This window comes from Salvelinus fontinalis, chromosome 34 (assembly GCF_029448725.1).
Source record: "Salvelinus fontinalis isolate EN_2023a chromosome 34, ASM2944872v1, whole genome shotgun sequence".
Lineage (NCBI taxonomy): Eukaryota > Metazoa > Chordata > Actinopteri > Salmoniformes > Salmonidae > Salvelinus > Salvelinus fontinalis.
Window position 1 is genome coordinate 19,537,062 of NC_074698.1, and position 18,747 is coordinate 19,555,808.

An 18,747-nucleotide genomic window follows, 5' to 3' on the forward strand; every position below is an offset into this window, starting at 1 on the left:
TGATGATTGATGATGTGTGTGTATTGTGTTGTAAAGTGTGAGTTGTTTTTTGTTGAGTTACTGAAGCTGATGTGTATTAGGTAGATAGAATGAACCAGGCACCTCCCAGTGAGGACTCTGAATGTGGATACCGACGGCCGCGGCCCCGACGCACGAGAAACCGGCCTGGTGAGTGTGTGTGGTTCTGCTCATTATGTCCTCATGGGTTTCTTATACATTGTTAAAAGTTAAAGTCGTGTTACTATCAATGATATGTCTAAAGTTGTGGTGATCATTGTACCTGTCATGGTTATGTGTAGATGGCATGGACCGTGAGGACTCATTTCCAGACCAGTCGTGTCCTTTGGGGAACCACAGTGGCCCGGACACAAGCTCCCACTGGGAGGGCATGTGTAGCAGCGCCAGCGCCTGCTCCCAGTCCAGTGACGATGAGATGAAGCCCCTGGGACATAGCATAGCAGAGCTGTACCCCTCTGTGGACGACACCGATGACTACCCCCCTGCTGTGGTCAGCCTGCTGCCTCCCAGCGGACCCTCAGCCAGCATGGGGCCGCCCCTGGACCGAGGAAGTCACCAATACACAGGTAAAGAGAGACTGAGATATAGATACACAGTATTAGGCATGAACTAACTAAGATCAGTGGACTGTACTATGTTATAACCTGCATCAAAGCATTCCCACAGGCATCTCTGCTCTTTCTCTACATCCCAGCTGCAGCTCCCATCAACATGCCAGGCCCAGGGGTGTATGGGTATTGGCCTGACCGGAGGACCAGTCAGTTGTCAGATCCCCAGCGTCGCTGCTCGTCAGTCAGGGGCACCTACCACTCTCCTCCCTGTGCAGAGGACAGGTCCAATGAACTGGAGTCCAGAGTGGAGCTGCTACAGTCCCAGCTCCACAGGTATAGAGGAGAGGAGAGAAGAGGATAGGAAAAGTGAGGAGAGGAGAGAAGAGGAGGGGAGGGGAAAAGTGAGGAGATGAGAGAAGAGGAGAGGAAAAGTGAGGAGAGGAGAGAAGAGGAGGGGAAAAGGGATGACAGGAAAGGAGAGGAAAAGTGATGAGGGCACAGCAAAGAGGATCTTTAGAATGGAATTGTGAGGAGAGGAGAGGAGAGGAGAGGAGAGGAGAGGATTTACAGACAGGTAAAGGAAGATAATAATTGGAGAAGAAGCCTAAATAAATCATGGAGGAAGACCAAGAAATTATTGAGAGAGATCACAGAGGAAGAAATGATTGACTTTATTCATCTATGGTCTTTCCTCTCCCACCCTGCCTCCATCCTTGGCCCTGCCCAGACTGGAGACTCGGATGACTGCAGACATCCACGTGATCCTGCAACTGCTCCAAAGGCAGATAACCCCAGTGCCCCCGGCCTACAGCACTGTGTTGCCCAGCCTGTACAGCACAGCAGCCCCCATCATCCACACTGCCCCCTCCATGCCCCCAATCAAGATTGACAGCATGCCTTCGCCGCTGCAGGTGGGTACTGGTATGGTGTACAGATAGTACAGTATATATCAGTTTTTGCTTGCTACAATACCTTGTCCTCGAAGAGCTATATGATATTGTGAAACAGTGGGTTGATAATATGAGTGAGAGTGAGGTATTGGTATTAAAGGTTGTACAGTATACTGAGTTACTGAATCGCTTTTGTGCTTCACCTCTCTACCCGTTGTTTTCCTTTGCAGAGCCCGGACTCAGACAAGCACAAGTCCAAGGACTCCCTGTCCAGTGGGATCCGCCTCACGGTGGCCTCTGATGACACCATGTCCATGTCCCCTGAGACAGAGCCCCTTCCAGGGTCCTCCATGGGCCTCAGCCCCCCCCATGTCTCCTGCCAAACCCTGGGGCCCTCTGGACTGCTGTGTGGCAGCCTGCGTTTCCCCTCCCTCCCTGACAACCTGGAGATCTCCACAGAGGGGCAGGAGATTCAGAGGCACGTTTCTGACCCCATCCTGCCAGGCAGCTAAAACCCTCTGACCTTTAACCTTGAACCTGATCATCCCTCACTCCTAGCACCCCCTGCACCTCCACAGGAGGACAATCATATGTTGGCAGAGTCACTTCTCTAATCGTCGCCTCTCTCATTCCTCCTCTCCAATCCCCACCCAACCCCCTAACCTGTAAGATGCTGCTGATCAACGTGGGTTGCCTTCCACGTAGCTGAGAGGAGGTTCTATGTAGGGCCCCCTCTCACTGACTCACAGTGCCCGGGGCTGAGGCACCTCGGGTCCTGTGCGACAAACAACTTCTCCTCTCTATCAGGGCCTAGGGCATTATTTCGAGAGGGTTTAGGTTTTCTGCAACACAGACCCCACAAAGCCTGGGGGCCTGGCACTGCCTATGGAGAACTGATATGGAACTGGGCTGACTAGAAGCACACGTATACACACGTCACACGGACACTAACAATAACCCCAAACACCCTTTTCCCTGGTTCTCAAAGCTGTAGTATTGTCATTCCTCTCTCGTTTTCCTCTTGTTAAGTGATGGTCCTTTTATGCCATGGTCCTTTTTGTTGGGAGATAAGAATTTGGCCAAAAATACATATAACTGTGTGTACTGTATGTTTACACTGTAGAGGAACTGCACATTCAGGTTCAGTGCTATTTATAAGTTGAACTGAAATGTATTTTTATAGTATCATGAGGATCTTAACATCAATCTGGAAAATCTAATAGTTATAAATGCACACATGTATTTCTTTCACACTATTGCTATGTTGGTGTAACATATTATCAACAGATGCTATAAAGAGATGGTATTTAATCCCATCTAAATACTGTTTATGTCTGTATGGTAGGAATGACTACTGTAAAAGTGGCCATTTTTTAATACAGTAATTCTACTCTCATGTTCCACCAATCATATGATTTAATGGAAAGCAATATTTGTTAACATGAAGTGACATGTCTCATTGAGTCACCATTGTCAGGGGTCATGAGAACAGATAATTGACAAGGGAAAAAAAGCATAACGGACAGTTTTCTCATCTCTTTTATGCTGTAGTTATGTAGCACTTGTGAAGCATTATAAACACTTTCATTTATACGGCCATTACTGCTTTGCTTGGGTCATCATGTTTGTGTATGTCTATATATCTGTTCTGTTTCACAGGACTGTTGTTACACCAAGGATGCATCATCTCTTTTTCAGGTGTGTGTGTGTGTGTGTGTGTGTGTCTGCGCAATGTTTGTTGACTATGTTTGAGTAAGTGACATGGTCACATATTTAACATCACCCTTTTGAAAGGCCGGGATTCAATCTGATTCTACAAGACAATGTTCCCGCTTTTGAAGAGACCACATTAGCGGTAAACGCTGCATATGTCGGCTCAATCGGAAATTACGTTCAAATGGTGCATTGTCTAAATCCGCGATCAGATTGAATCCTGGCCCAAATGTGTGTAATGACTCAAGGTGCCAATGTTAGTGGATGTTTGATGCCCACCTGGGAGGAAGTGATGTGGATGGAATCTGCCAATCAAGTGATGTCACTGGGATAGTGTCATTTTCCCAGAATCCCAGGGTCAAGTTGTTTTTGACAGTTTCAGGAGATTATACTCTGTTTTTTAAGCCTTTCTTGTTCTGTAAAGGTTTCTTGAAGCACAAAATCATCATTCTTATTCATCTTTTTTAGATTAAAGATTATTTATAACAAATAATACAGAAACTTCAACTACTGACAAGTTGTTTATTTTTGGTTGAGGGCTTGGACTTAAGTGGTTTGCACCATTTACTATTCTTCAGTTGGGCTTACTTTTGTGGAATTCATAGACATGAACTTATAAATCATATTTTAAAACCAGGAATTCGTTCGGTTGGGCCATGTTTAAGGCCCAGTTCATCCCAAAGGTGTTTGATGGGGTTGAGGTCAGGGCTCTGTGTAGACCAGTCAAATTCTTCTTCCACACGATCTCGACAAACCCTTTCTGTATGGACCTCGCTTTATGCATGGGGACATTGTCATGCTGAAACAGGAAAGGGCCTTCCCCTAACTGTTGCCACAATGTTGGAGGCATGGAATCTTCTAGAATGTCATTGTATGTAGAGTTAAGTTTTCCCTTCACTGGAACTAAGGGACCTAGCCCGAACCATGAAAAACAGCCCCAGACCATTATTCCATCTCCACCAAACTTTACAGTTGGCACTATGCATTAGGGCAGTTAGCGTTCTCCTAGCATCCACCAAACCCAGATTTGGCCGTTGGACTGACGCGTTTATACTACTTCAGAGTCCAATGGCAGCGAGCTTTACATCACTCTAGCCGGCGCTTGGCATTGCGCATGATGATCTTAGGCTTGTGTGCGGCCGCTCGGCCACAGAAACCTACTTCCTGAAGCTCCCGACGAACAGTTATTGTGCTGACGTTTGGAACTCGGTAGTGAGTGTTGCAACCGAGGACAGAGGATTTTCACCACTCGGCAGTCTAGTTCTTTGAGCTTGTGGAGCCGTTGTTGCTCCTTGACGTTTCCACTTCACAATAACAGCATTACAGTTGACCGGGGCAGCTCTAGCAGGGCAGAAATCTGACAAACTGAGCTCTTCAGTAAGGCCATTTTACTGCCAATGTTTGTCTATGGAGATCGCATGGTTATCTGCTAGATTTTATACTCCTGTCAGTAACGGGTGTAGCTGAAATAGCCGAAGACACTAATACTCAAATTGTGAAAATTATGATAGTGAGAAATGTTGATGGGATGGAGTTTTGGTCTGCCTGGTGACATCATCAGGAAGTAAATTAGTTAATTGACCATTAAGAGAGTTCCAAATCTCTCTGCCAATAACGGCTAGTTTTCAGCAGGTTGACATTTGTCATGAATCTTGCCCTGGATGCAGAACTGAGCTATTTCTGCTAAATGGGCCAGTTGCAAAGTCAAAATTGGTTATATCGTAAAAGATTCATTTAAACTAAATTAGCTTTTTGCTCTTAGTTTAAGGTTAGGCATTAGGGTTAGCAGTGTGGTTAAGGTTAGGTTTAAAATGAGACATTATGACTATGTAGCTGTCAGCAGCTAGTGACCACTCTGTAGAGCTGCCTCCAGTGCAATGTTCATGACAATAAATGCCAGCCGGACAGTTTTCAGTTTTCCCCTACATAACAGAAATTGCTCTTTTTGACCATTTTAATTAAAAATAGTCACTAAGGTACTTAACTGCTACCCAGAAATGATTTAATGTTGAGATCAAAACAGCTGTATTAGACCTTTAAGAACACTGCAGAGAAATGTAATGTTAGGAGCTGACAGACCTATACCTACTCACTGCAATACATTGCCATCTGCACATTGAAGTGACGTTATGCCCACCTAAATAAATCATGACATCCTGACCTATCAGAACGTATTCAGTGATGCAAATGACACTGACAACTACAAAAACACATGAAGGAGCAGCGAAGGAGCTGACAGACCTATACCTACTCACTGCAATACATTGACATCTGCACTTTGAAGCAATGTTATGCCCACCTAAATAAATCATGACATCCTGACCTATCAGAATGTATTTAGTGATGCAAATGACACTGACAACTACAAAAACACATGAAGGAATATTTATTAGTTAGAACAAATTTGGAAATACAAACTTTTATGAAAAAAGCTACTACATGTAGATGTGCCTTATCAATATCTTGGTTCATATATTTATAAGAATGTACATTTCCCCTTGTACAAACATGCGAAAAGGGGGTTGACCTTCGAGTACAGAGAACAATAAAAAGATAGGGAGAGTGAGACATGAGAAGAAAAGGTTTCACTCTCCTTCAGTACTAGGCTAAGTAAACGTATTTGTTTCACACAGTCTTGAATAGGAACTGCAGTTGTTCCAAGCAACTCCACTCAAAATGAAGAAAACCTTATGAAGCTTGTTCTTGGTAGGTTCTGGTCTAGTCCAAAGGGGCTGATGGCAAAGTATCCAAACTGTGAGACATGCAACTGTGTGTTGAACACAGGAGGCTGCTGAGGGGAGGATGGCTCATAATAATGGCTGGAACAAAGCAAATGGAATGGCATCAAACACCTGGAAATCATGTGTTATATGTATTTCCACCTATTTCGCTCCAGTTGTTAGAATGAGCCTGTTCTCCCCAATTAAAGTGCCACCAACTTCCTGTGGTATTGAACCATAACACATCAGTCACTTCACTATGTCAGATTATCACAGTATAATCATGGAAGTGATCTGGTACCAGCAAACCATTAAATAAAATACTTTAAATAATTATGAGGCCTTAAAATTAGCCTTATGGTTTCAAATTCAGAAGTCTACAACTGGATTCAAACCAGTTCAGAAAGACACCCAGATGACCATAAATTACATTTTCTGACAGTGAGTGTCATTTTAAATCCAGTTTCCTGACCCTAAATAGGTTGTTATGTCATATAGCTGGCTAAAACAACAGGTTAAACACACTCAAGATGCAGTCTTCAGTTCAAACTGCACTGTTTCACTCCATAATGAATTGACCATCTAGAATTGTTGAACCCACTGATGCATTTTGGCGCTGTACAGACACTGATGATTACCAAAACAATAAAGATGACAACATACTCCTTTTGACACAGGGATTAGTTCTATCAAAAACAGAGTAAACCAGGACATTGTGGAGTGGGACAAAGAGTTCACACCGCCTCCCATACGTACATCAAATCAGCCAGGACAGAGTAGTGGTTTGAGGCAGTCGTGCAAGATTTACTTCCACTCAAAAAAACATGTCCAAGTTCTGAATCCACACATTGTCCTCATCCTCCACCCCTTCACATCCACACCTGAGGTGAAGGTTGGCTTTAGACCCGCAGGATCTCTAGGCAGTTGTTGTAGCCGATGGCGATCCAGTCAGGCTGGGTGGAGGCCCACTGGACGTTGTTGATCTCCCCCTCGGCTGTGTAGGCCAGAATAGGGTCCTCGATGGCCCTGGGCATTTGCTGGATGTCCCATATCAGCGCCTGGTGGTCGTCGGCTGAGGAAAGACAAGACATTATTATTACACTGAAGGGAGAAGGTGAGAAGACTTAGAATGGGGTCTGAGGAAAGGTGAATGGTGAAGAAGCTGTTTGTGCTTTGCCTGCAGTGCAGATGTGACAGGAGGAGTGGGGAGCCCAAGCAATGCCGTTGACACAGGCCCGGTGGTTGTTGAGGCGGGCCACCGGCGTGCAGGGAACACGCACGTCCAGAATCACAACCTGAGACACACAGCACAGAAGAGAGATAACACATTAGATGGGGATAAGGAGAGGGTGCAACAAAGAGAGAATGGACAATACCAAACTGAAAGAGGAATGAGAAAGTAGAGTTAAATAGACTGACCTCCATGCCATCCATAGCCATGGTGGCCAGGTAGTTGGGGTCCTGTTTGTTCCAGCAGAGGCGCAGTAGGGGGTGGTGCTGGGGATCTTCATAGATGATGGTGCTGTGTTCCAGGTGCCGCAGGTCAAACATGCGTACTGAGCCGTCCGCTCCGACCGACGCAAACATGTCCCGACCACCGCCTGCGCGGCTGAACGCGATGTCATACACCTACAGACAGAGAACACCACCAACATGCAGAGTTATTACACTGGTATGCCCACGGACACACATTCACACTTTATGATCTCAGGACCAGGGGTTGGAACCAAAATTATTTTCCAATCGTTCTGTTCCGAACAGAACCCCTATTTGTTTTGTTCCAGTGGTCCGACCAGCATAATAAATTCTGAACTGGTTGGAACCCCAAAAAAGTAACGGTTCATATTGCTCCTTCTAGTAAAATGTTTAGGCTGTAAAATAAACCGTTTTCACATTTAGCTCATTCATTTGCTTCATCAATTAGTTTGGATGGAGCAGCTTGCGGTGTATGTGCAAGCTATTTGTTTACATGTTTAATTGGCCATTTAAGTGCAGACACGAGATAAGACAATTTCATGGGTGGGGAGAGAGAGGGGTGGACATGGCGGGGGCTTGGTTTGAAGCGCTAAACATCATCTGAATTGGGATGTGTTTAGGCTATTACTAGAATAACTTTAGAGACGTAACTTCACTGAATTACATAATTAAATATTAGACATTAGGAATATTTTTTTAACAAAAATATAACATTATTAATCGGTTCTCAAGATTTGGAATGGATTCTGTTACGGGACACTAGAGACCAGTTTCGTTCCTCAACAAATTATTTTCCCGTTTTCGGTTCTGCTCCCTGAACAGGTTCTAGCTCCTGCTCACGACAACTAGCCTTCACTTACTCATTCATACAAGTAAATTAAACTTCAAGGCAAGGCCTATATTCCCCCTCAGCCCTCACACACTTCTTTGTCATGAGCAATGAGCTGGGTCTTGACGTGGCCGGATACAAGGTTCACTCTGCCCAGCACTTGGCCAGTCTCCAACCCCCAGATAGTACAAGTGGTGTCAATGCTGGAGGTGCCTGTAATCGACAGATCAGAACCAGGATTAAAAACACGGACACTCACCAAACAAGACATACTGTAAAACTTCAATTAATAGCCTGGGTGTTCATTTGCATTAATCACTCTATACAACCGGCGCTTATTTGAGACAGGCTTCTTTTATACCCAGGCATCTATTTCCCTTATGCACACAGCTCAATAAAATGTTGAAGAGACTACCAGTTTGACCATTATAAACATTATAATAACAAATCCATCGCAGATCAGACCTGCAAAGGCTGCCTATCACACACCCTCCATTTCACGCTTTAGCACCATTCATTTGATGCTGTGTTTTATATTTGGTGGCGTCATGGCATGCAACATTGACAGAATAAAAAATGTAATGCACGACTGTGGGAATATCAGAGCTGTGTCCATGGTAACAGTTGTAAACAATTAATTCAGACCCAGCATTTATTTGCTGAAATATGTGACGATGCCCAGATTTTAAAAGTGACAGGCAGCTATTTGAGATTGCATTTAAATTGTTTTACGCTACTTACTCTGACACACATACTGTAGACACTGACAGCAAACCGATAGACTATATGCTAGAGCTGGGCGATATGGACAAACATCCATGTCACAATAAATGAACTAAATTATCACGATAACTTGGACAAGTTTATAACATTAATGTGCACCACAGTTAATTTTTTATATTACTCTTAAATCTACTACTTTGAATGTTGTAGCTATCAATTGTTGTATTAACAATCACCCATATTAGCAAACTTATTTCATTTGAAACTTCACATTTCTCTATTAGGGCACCTATTGGTTATTTACTGTAATAAACGAGATCAGCAAAATGTCCATGATATTTGGTCGGTGTCAATCATTTTCGGGTTTATAGTCCCAGCTCTACTATATGCATATGCCCCATCTCTTACCCAGCAGATTAGGATCCACTTCATTCCAGTCAAACGAGGTGAGTGGGGCACAGAAGTCAGAGTTCTTGTTGTTATTCAGCAAGCATTCCAAACGCGTCTCTGTTTCACTGACCTAAGGGGTAAGATTTAACAAGCCATGAGATGCTATACAACTACGTAGAAAAGAGTCCCCTCTGGGCAAGTAACTGAGCTAGAGTGCAACTCCAGATGCTGCAAGAGGGACACAATAATTAGAAGAGGGTGCAGGCCAGGGAGCGCCCAACATATGACATCTATTATGTTTACGTATGATTTAGTATCAAGGAGGCTGTGGGTGCATGCATACCCTCCAGATGCGCAGGTAGTCCCCGCTAGTGGCAAGCAGGTCTGGGTAAACACCCTTGCTGTCCGGGATCCACATGATCTTGGTGGTGGGGTAGGGGTGGTCAAAGGTGTTCCTGCAGATGAACTCTGAACTCTCCTCCTCCAGACCCACAATCTGCACCTGAAGACAAACAACAATAATTAAATCAGAAACCGCTCTTGATATACAGTCGTGGCCAAAAGGCCAATATAAATGTTCAAAGTCTGCTGCCTCAGTTTGTATGATGGCAATTTGCATATACTCCAGAATGTTATGAAGAGTGATAAGATGAATTGCAATTAATTGCCAAGTCCCTCTTTGCCATGCAAATGAATCCCAAAAAAAACATTTCCACTGCATTTCAGCCCTGCCACAAAAGGACCAGCTGACATGTCAGTGATTCTCTTGTTAACACAGGTGTGAGTGTTGACGAGGACAGGGCTGGAGATCCCTCTGTCATGCTGATTGAGTTCGAATAACAGACTGGAAGCTTCAAAAGGATGGTGGTGCTTGGAATCATTGTTCTTCCTCTGTCAACCATGGTTACCTGCAAGGAAACACGTGCCGTCATCATTGCTTTGCACAAAAAGGGCTTCACAGGCAAGGATATTGCTGCCAGTAAGACCTAAATCAACCATTTATCAGATCATCAAGAACTTCAAGGAGAGCGGTTCAATTGTTGTGAAGAAGGCTTCAGGGCGCCAAAGAAAGTCCAGCAAGCGCCAGGACCGTCTCCTAAAGTTGATTAAGTTGAGGGATCGGGGCACCACCAGTACAGAGCTTGCTCAGAAATGGCAGCAAAGAAGCCCCTTCTCTCCAGGAAAAACATCAGGGACAGACTGATATTCTGCAAAAGGTACAGGGATTGGACTGCTGAGGACTGGGGTAAAGTCATTTTCTCTGATGAATCCCCTTTCCGATTGTTTGGGGCATCCGGAAAAAAGCTTGTCCGGAGAAGACAAGGTGAGCGCTACCATCTGTCCTGTGTCATCCCAACAGTAAAGCATCCTGAGACCATTCATGTGTGGGGTTGCTTCTCAGCCAAGGGAGTGGGCTCACTCACAATTTTGCCTAAGAACACAGCCATGAATAAAAAATGGTACCAACACATCCTCCGAGAGCAACTTCTCCCAACCATCCAGGAACAGTTTGGTGACGAATAATGCCTTTTCCAGCATGATGGAGCACCTTGCCATAAGGCAAAAGTGATAACTAAGTGGCTCGGGGAACAAAACATCGATATTTTGGGTCCATGGCCAGGAAACTCCCCAGACCTTAATCCCATTGAGAACTTGTGGTCAATCCTCAAGAAGCTGGTGGACAAACAAAAATCCACAAATTCTGACTAACTCCAAGCATTGATTATGCAAGAATGTGCTGCCATCAGTCAGGATGTGGCCCAGAAGTTAATGCACAGTATGCCAGGGCGGATTGCAGATAAGGGTCAACACTGCAAATATTGACTCTGCATCAACCTCATGTAATTGTCAATAAAAGCCTGACACTTATGAAATGCTTGTAATTATACTTCAGTATTCCATAGTAACATCTGACAAAAATATCTAAAGACACTGAAGCAGCTAACTTTGTGGAAATTAATATTTGTGTCATTCTCAAAACTTTTGGCCACGACTGTACTATTTAACAAGGAACAAATTACTGAGAGCTTAAACACACTTCATACTATTTTTATTCACTTTTTGGTCATGTTCATTCTTTGTGGGTGAGATCTTATAACATAGAAGCGAAGATCTGTTCCGGGTTCTGTTTATACCCAAGATCTGTTCGGGGTGGCCCACATCACAGCATTGTGGGAGTCGCGGTGGTCCCAACTAATTCGTTCTGATTCTACACTGGGACTGGTTAACAAAAACATACAGTTCATCTTCTCACTCACCTTATTGTTATATTCTTCAACGAAACTTCCAAGGGCCAGGCGAAAGCGTTTGTCGGGACGAACGCTCCAGTTCATTGCATACACCGTCCATGGCGCTTCGTATTTGTAGATCTCTTTTCGCTTACCGTGGAGAGACATAGCTCAATAAACGAACTCTTATATCAAATCCTTACCTATATAAAACAAAACAACTGTTTCCTTGAAACAAAATATTCCCCACGGCTCGTTAAAGACTTTCCGAATTGAAGATCTGAACAGTTCAAATGACAAAGGCTGTCAAACGACAGCTATCTAGCAAACAGTCGTTAGTTATGGATACTACACTAGCCCAGTTAACGACATTAGCTAGCTAGTAGCGCGTTGCACAGCGTGGTAGCTATCACTGTCGGACAACGAAGGCGACGTTTAAGCTTAAATGAAGCTTCGAGACACACGTTAGCTTACGGCCAATAGTCTGAATTTGCTATTCGCTCGATTTTGATGATCCGGGTAAGTGAGCCTGCTTTTCGAATTGAGTCCCTTGCTAGCTTTGACCCGACTCCGACAACACTGCTGCTGTAACCACAAAGAGGGGTGGGGGATCACTCTCCTCGAATCTCCTCCCATCGAAGAAAATGTCGGCGGTGTGACGCTAGCTAGCTCATAGACTACAATCACCTTATTAAAGTGTGGAAATCATCATACCAATCACACCATTCTGCAAATATGCAAAGAGTGTTTTTACTATTTTAACAGCGTAACAGGGGTGGTGGACTCTGCTTAGGGATTTTGTCTAGAAGGGATACAGTTTATGTCACAATTAACTTTTCGTAACAGGTTAGGATAATTAGGTTAAGGTTAGGAAAAGAGTTAGGCTTAGGTAAAATGCTCAGAAATATATATATTCGTCAATTTGATAAACTATACAACTGGGAAAAAACTTTTGAACAGTCATGCAACTCTGAATTCCAAGTCTGAAACTCTGGCATCTTCCAAGAGCTCCGACTTTCCGACCCGAAGATCACTGGTGTTATTATTTGGCCTCGTTTTTTCCCGGAGTTCCCAGTTGTCTTGAAAGCGCCATAACCCGATTATCCAATAGAAACCCCTAATCACACTTGTAGGCGGTGTCATGGCGACGTTGGTAGGCTAGCCAAGCGTCAACGGGTAACGTCTCGGCCGAACTGCGCATGTGCACGCCGTCAACTCAAAGGCACTTCTTCGCTATAAAGTTGTTTTTAACGAACACGAAAAAGTGTCCGTTTGTCACTTTCACAAGGTTGTAGTAATAACATATTTAACTACTTACAACATTGGCTTGAATCTAGGCTGTCTTTAGATTTCGAGAAAAACAACAACAAGGAAGAATATTTTACTTCTCAAACCCCGGCCTGGTCTGTTTCGTAAGCGGTACAGGAAGTCTCGCGTGGTTGCACCTCTGGGTTTTTAGAAACTCTGTGGTAGAATCAACTGTCAAGGGGACTGTATTGAACAGCTAAGCTAACGACGACCTCAGCGTTTTCTATAGGAACATATTTTAACACTCCGTAGGTATTCATACAGCTAACGTTACATGTGTTGTTTTGCTTTAGTTTGATTCAACTTGATAAATCCGGCTATTGTTATATTGTAAACCACTTATTAGCTATAGGGTGGCAATAACTTGGTTGGTAACGTTAGCTAGCTTGCTCGGTTAGAATGGGAAGAGATGGGGGGGTTGGGACACGTTGGCTAATCAGTGAGTTATCTAGTTAGCTAGACTAACGTTAGTTCGTTTGTTAACCAGAAATCGTCAACTGTGGTTACATATTTCCTAGCTAATTGTAATCTTAGCCATCTGAAATGTTCTATGATTACAGCTAGCCACTCCAATTCAAGCTATCTAGCTAACAGAGTCAGAGAGTGGATTTGGCTAGCAGCAGACCGCTAACGTTAGTTAGCGCACCTGAATGTTAAGCAAGATATTTGTAGCTGTGGTTTGTTAAGCTGGAATGATGATGTGTCTATAAAGAAAACAACGCGAGCCATATATTTTTTGAATATTGATGACTTGTGAATGATAGGGTCACTGGGTCATTACCAATAACCACAGTCCATGTCCAGTCTGATTGATGGACAGATTCTATGGCGTTCAGACTGACACATTTTTGATTTAGGTAATTTGACAGTGTCCAGACCTAGCTACCACTCTCTTGGATGTTGACCTTTTCAGTGGGAGTGGATGTAAAAGGCATGAAATTATAGATATGTTTTGTAAACAAACAAGTTACTATCCTGGGCATGTAACTAAATCAACTCACAGTAATGAAGATATTTTTTGGAAACATCTTTGTGACAGCCAGTCAGTGTGAGACTGACTGAGGCATTCTGTCTATTGCTGGTTTGACCTTCTGTCACCTCCAAACCCACCTGGTTTGACCTGAATTTACCTTTCCCTCCTTATCTTCCTCCTGCTCTTCTCCCACCTGTCCTCTCCTCTACCGGCCTGTGCTGGTACAGCTTCAACCATGAGGAGTGTGTACCTCCTGCTGCCCGCACTGCTACTTCTCCTGGCACTGCCCGTCTCCAGGGGACGCTACAACGATGACTTTGACGACGGGGAAGACCTGGCAGACTTTGCAGATGACAATGACTTTGCTGAGTTTGAGGATGTGAGCGAGGACACTGTGGCCGAGCCAGAGACTGCCCCTCCACCCCGTGCGGCCCCCCCTGCTCAGACTGCTGAGGACGATGAGGACGAGGCCACAGTGGAGCTGGAGGAAGACGGACAGGAGGACGGCTTTGAGGATTCCGATACACAGGTTAGGGGCTGCAGTGGCCTGGTAGCTTGCATATGACCAGGGACAACTTAGTTGACACTATCCCATGCACTGTGTTTTTGGTTTGTACCAGAACTAATCAATATTTAATTTTGTATTGCTGTAGGATCAAGACATGTACAGCAAGTACGATCCAGACGAGTTTGATGGCATGGAGAAGCCCAGCCAGTCCCTTAAAGACCCTCTGATCATCCACACAGTAAGTTCACTGTTAACACCAGACTAGTGACCATTATGAAGCCATTGATTCCAGACCTATTTCTTAAACTGTACTCTGACAACCAAGAAGAACATCCTTCTTAAATGTGAGTGCCAAGATCAAACATCCTTAATGTTGTGGTTGTCAAGGTGATGAAATCTGTCCGTCTTCCCCTTCCAGGTGCCGGCCCACCTTCAGAATAGCTGGGAGAGCTACTACATGGAAATTCTAATGGTGACGGGCCTGCTGGCCTATATCATGAACTACATCATCGGCAAGAACAAGAACAGCCGTCTGGCCACAGCCTGGTTCAACTCCCACCGAGAGCTCCTGGAGAGCAACTTTGCCTTGGTGGGTGACGATGGCACCAGTAAGGATGCAGTGAGCACCGGGAAGCTGAACCAGGAGAATGAGCACATCTACAACCTGTGGTGCTCAGGTCGAGTGTGTTGTGAGGGCATGCTCATCCAGCTTAAGGTATTTACAGTGTGTGTGAGTAAGAGAGAGAGAGAAAGTGTTTGTGTGAGAACTAGCTGCTGTTTCAATGTTTTCTCTGGTCTGTTCCAGTTTGTGAAAAGGCAGGACCTGCTGAATGTACTGGCCAGGATGATGAGGCCAGTCTGTGATCAAGTGGTGGGTACATATGCCTGCATACATGTACATTGTCACTCACCTCAGCGCTTACAAATACTTTCCTAAAGGTAGACTTTTTCTGTTGTCTGACTTGCTGTATATTTCTGTCTATTTTTCTTTGTAGCAAATCAAAGTTACTCTGAATGATGAGGACATGGATACATTTGTGTTTGCTGTGGGCACCAAAAAGGCCATGGCACGGATGCAGAAGGAGATGCAGGACTTGGTGAGGGGTGGGCCAACATCACTATACATTCATTCAGCCATCCAGACACTATTAACCATCTATAAGCCTCAGGCTGAGTGGGTGTATGTATTGACCCGTCTTTGTTTGTGTGTCTGTCTGTCCCCAGAGTGAGTTCTGCAGTGACAAGCCCAAGTCAGGGGCAAAGTACGGCCTTCCTGAGCTCCTGGCCATCCTGACAGAGATGGGTGAGGTCACGGATGGTGTGATGGACAGCAAGGTGAGCAAGGGAGGGGACCTCTGTTGTGGCCTACTCACTACAGTGGGGACTTTGTCACTAGGCTATTGCAGAGTGGTCTCTTATTGTTTGTAGTGGGAGAATATGACATGTAGAGTACAGTGTGCTACAATTTGACAGACCCCTTGTTTTTCTTTCATTCACCCTTCCACTGTCTTTGTCTTTCAGATGGTTCATTATATCACCAACCATGCTGACAAGATCGAGTCCATCCATTTCTCTGACCAATTTTCTGGTACAAAAGTTGTGCAAGAGTAAGTGTGCCTGCAAGCAAGTCAGTTTTTCGACAACATATGCTCTACACTGCTCAAAAAAATAAAGGGAACACTTAAACAACACAATGTAACTCCAAGGCCTGCTGGAGGTCATTTTGCAGGGCTCTGGCAGTGCACCTCCTTGCACAAAGGCGGAGGTAGCGGTCCTGCTGCTGGGTTGTTGCCGTCCTACGGCCTCCTCCACGTCTCCTGATGTACTGGCCTGTCTCCTGGTAGCGCCTCCATGCTCTGGACACTACGCTGACAGACACAGCAAACCTTTTTGCCACAGCTCGCATTGATGTGCCATCCTGGATGAACTGCACTACCTGAGCCACTTGTGTGGGTTGTAGACTCCGTCTCATGCTACCACTAGAGTGAGAGCACCGCCAGCATTCAAAAGTGACCAAAACATCAGCGAGGAAGCATAGGAACTGAAGCGGTCTGTGGTCACCACCTGCAGAATCACTCCTTTTTTGGGGGTGTCTTGCTAATTGCCTATAATTTCCACCTGTTGTCTATTCCATTTGCACAACAGCATGTGAAATTTATTGTCAATCAGTGTTGCTTCCTAAGTGGACAGTTTGATTTCACAGAAGTGTGATTGACTTGGAGTTACATTGTGTTGTTTAAGTGTTCCCTTTATTTTTTTGAGCAGTGTATATCACACCAATGTCCTTACTCCACCCCTACCTCTGGTCTTGTATTAAAGCCTCTTATGAAATGATGTACAGCTGTTTCTGTTACCTGAAGCTTCCTTCTCAACCCTGTTGTGTTTCAGGGATGGACAGCCCTTAAAGCTGCCTGAGACCAAGAAGACGCTGCTGTTTACATTTAATGGTGAGCCAATTGTCTCCACTTGAAATGCTTTCCAACACTTGGCATGCATCCGATTCACCATATCCTTATCCTCCTGATACGTAGTGACTGAATTAAATGTTAACAAATGTTTTCCTGTGTTTGTGCATGTAGTGCCTGGCATGGGGAACACGTCTCCCAAAGACATGGACACTCTGCTACCCCTGATGAACATGGTCATCTACAGCATCGACAAGGTCAAGAAGCTCCGCCTCAACAGAGAGGTGAGAATGGAAGGATAATTACACTAGTCTCCTAGTACACCCTCAATCTGGCCTATTGGCAGACTTTTTATATTTTTTTTATCTACAGTCTTCCTTTCATCCATCACTGCATCTCCTTGCTCACCCTCTCTCCCTGTGTCTGTCCTCCAGGGAAAACAGAAGGCGGATAAGAACCGTGCCCGTGTGGAGGAGAACTTCCTGAAGCAGACCCACAATCAGCGCCAGGAGGCTGCTCAGACCCGGCGGGAGGAGAAGAAGAGGGCTGAGAAGGAGAGGATCATGAGCGAGGAGGATCCTGAGAGACAGCGCCGCCTGGAGGTCAGCTCCACCACAGCCCACCAGCAGAATAACACACTGGAACGCTACACACTGTAACATTACACATTGGAACACAGCACACTGTTCATCTTGGCCTTCTTTGTACCTCTTGCTCTAACTGTCTCTATGGTGTTGCCCCATTTTCCAGGAGGCTTCTCAACGTCGTGATCAGAAGAAGATTGAGAAGAAGCAGATGAAGATGAAGCAGATCAAAGTCAAAGCCATGTGAGGACAGACAGGGATTCAATCACACAGCTCAGACGGTTTCCACTGCTTCCATCCATCTCTCTCACTTCAGCGCCCAGTTCTGGCTCACAGGCTCACACAGACATTCCCTTCTCCATGGGTGTGTCAAGCTTAGCTGTTTCTGTTCTCATGGAAACACTTTGTCCAATCAGAGTGGGGTTTTCCTTGGCTGTGAGTGAGCTGCTAGTGACAAGCGAGAGGGACAGAGGGGTTCTGCATATCAAGTCTGTCGCCATGACGACCCATGCCAGTTTTTTTTCCCCTGTTTTGACTTTTTCTTCTGCCTAGGTCTTCATTGCTCTTTTCAAAGCAAGTCGGCTCAATGAGCTTATTAATCGAATCGACAGGGATTGGGGGTTGCACCTCTTGGTGGGAAATAAAATGCTCATATTTTAATAGGAATGAAGGCATGTGAGGCCTGTGAGTTAAGTTAACACTGTGGATGCTACAAGACGAGATGTATCCCATTTTAATTTATATCTAAGTGACAGTCCTTACAAGCTATGTCTGTCTGGTGAATTTCTAAGCAAACAATAAAATGCACTGGAAGCTATTGAACAATCTAATTCCTGTCTTTTTTTAGAAGAGTTGTGTCTTGCGGGTAGGTGATTATAAATGGACCAATGGGACGGTAAGTCGAAGATTGAGTTCGCAGAGAGATTGTCTAGGCTACTGGGTTCAAACTAAGCTGTCGTGGTGGGCTTAATGTCAACTCCCTTGTCTCCTATATTCTACAGTAGCGTTTTTTGGAAACCACCATTTCTGCCAGCATGTTGATTCTTATTGGGGAGTAAGTATTGTAATTTTTATGACCTAGTACTGTAGTTTAACAACAAAAAAACCTAGGAAGTCATGTTGAGGACAATTTCATTAAGGATGCTCCAAGGACACTGAAAAAAAACAAATGCAGTAATACATACACTATTTTCCATGTCTTCCTGCCCGTTCTTGTTTGTTTTAGAGATGGCAGAGCCATCTTTGTGTGCCTGGACCAGATCCTATGAGGTCGAGGGTCCCGCGAATCTGGAGAAATGACTAAAGTCAAAGGCTCATGTGGCAATACAGGACATGTACAACAACCCTACTCAGACATAAAAGTAATGTAAAAACAATACCAACCATCAAACTGAAATGCACCCCATCATACAGTCCTTTCGGAAAGTATTC

The 18,747-nt window shown here is 44.7% G+C and overlaps 3 protein-coding genes across 6 annotated transcripts in view; 2 read left to right on the forward strand and 1 right to left on the reverse strand.

Annotated features, from left to right (window-relative positions):
• LOC129833415 (potassium voltage-gated channel subfamily H member 6-like) overlaps positions 1-5,235 on the forward strand; it is a 34,412-nt gene extending 29,177 nt beyond the window's left edge. For both annotated transcript variants that reach the window (XM_055898000.1, XM_055898001.1), the window contains 5 exons: positions 81-168; positions 300-584; positions 713-902; positions 1,297-1,480; positions 1,690-5,235. In XM_055898000.1, the coding sequence (XP_055753975.1) occupies positions 81-168; positions 300-584; positions 713-902; positions 1,297-1,480; positions 1,690-1,971 (1,029 nt within the window). In that variant the 3' untranslated portion in view covers positions 1,972-5,235. The remainder of the gene's footprint in view (positions 1-80; positions 169-299; positions 585-712; positions 903-1,296; positions 1,481-1,689) is intronic.
• A 308-nt stretch (positions 5,236-5,543) lies between these two features.
• On the reverse strand, positions 5,544-12,177 carry LOC129833418 (DDB1- and CUL4-associated factor 7-like). The gene is made up of 7 exons (XM_055898006.1): positions 11,569-12,177; positions 9,654-9,812; positions 9,329-9,440; positions 8,292-8,410; positions 7,312-7,521; positions 7,070-7,187; positions 5,544-6,964 (listed from the first exon to the last, which is right to left on the reverse strand). Exons 1-7 carry the CDS (start codon positions 11,704-11,706, stop codon positions 6,792-6,794), a joined length of 1,029 nt encoding a protein of 342 aa, XP_055753981.1. The 5' UTR covers positions 11,707-12,177; the 3' UTR covers positions 5,544-6,791.
• Positions 12,178-12,740: 563 nt separating this feature from the next.
• On the forward strand, positions 12,741-18,133 carry LOC129833416 (PAT complex subunit CCDC47-like). Of its 3 annotated transcripts, none has more exons than XM_055898005.1 (12): positions 12,741-12,826; positions 14,047-14,348; positions 14,473-14,565; positions 14,746-15,042; positions 15,133-15,198; positions 15,323-15,424; positions 15,552-15,662; positions 15,849-15,934; positions 16,716-16,774; positions 16,907-17,016; positions 17,167-17,334; positions 17,483-18,133. In XM_055898005.1, the coding sequence occupies exons 2-12, from the start codon at positions 14,055-14,057 to the stop codon at positions 17,561-17,563; spliced, it is 1,467 nt and encodes a 488-aa protein (XP_055753980.1). In that variant the 5' UTR covers positions 12,741-12,826; positions 14,047-14,054; the 3' UTR covers positions 17,564-18,133. The 3 variants fall into 3 exon arrangements, with proteins under 3 accessions (XP_055753980.1, XP_055753977.1, XP_055753978.1); XM_055898002.1 differs by lacking the exon at positions 12,741-12,826 and adding an exon at positions 12,849-13,098; XM_055898003.1 differs by lacking the exon at positions 12,741-12,826 and adding an exon at positions 12,849-13,094.
• The last annotated feature ends 614 nt before the right edge of the window (positions 18,134-18,747 follow it).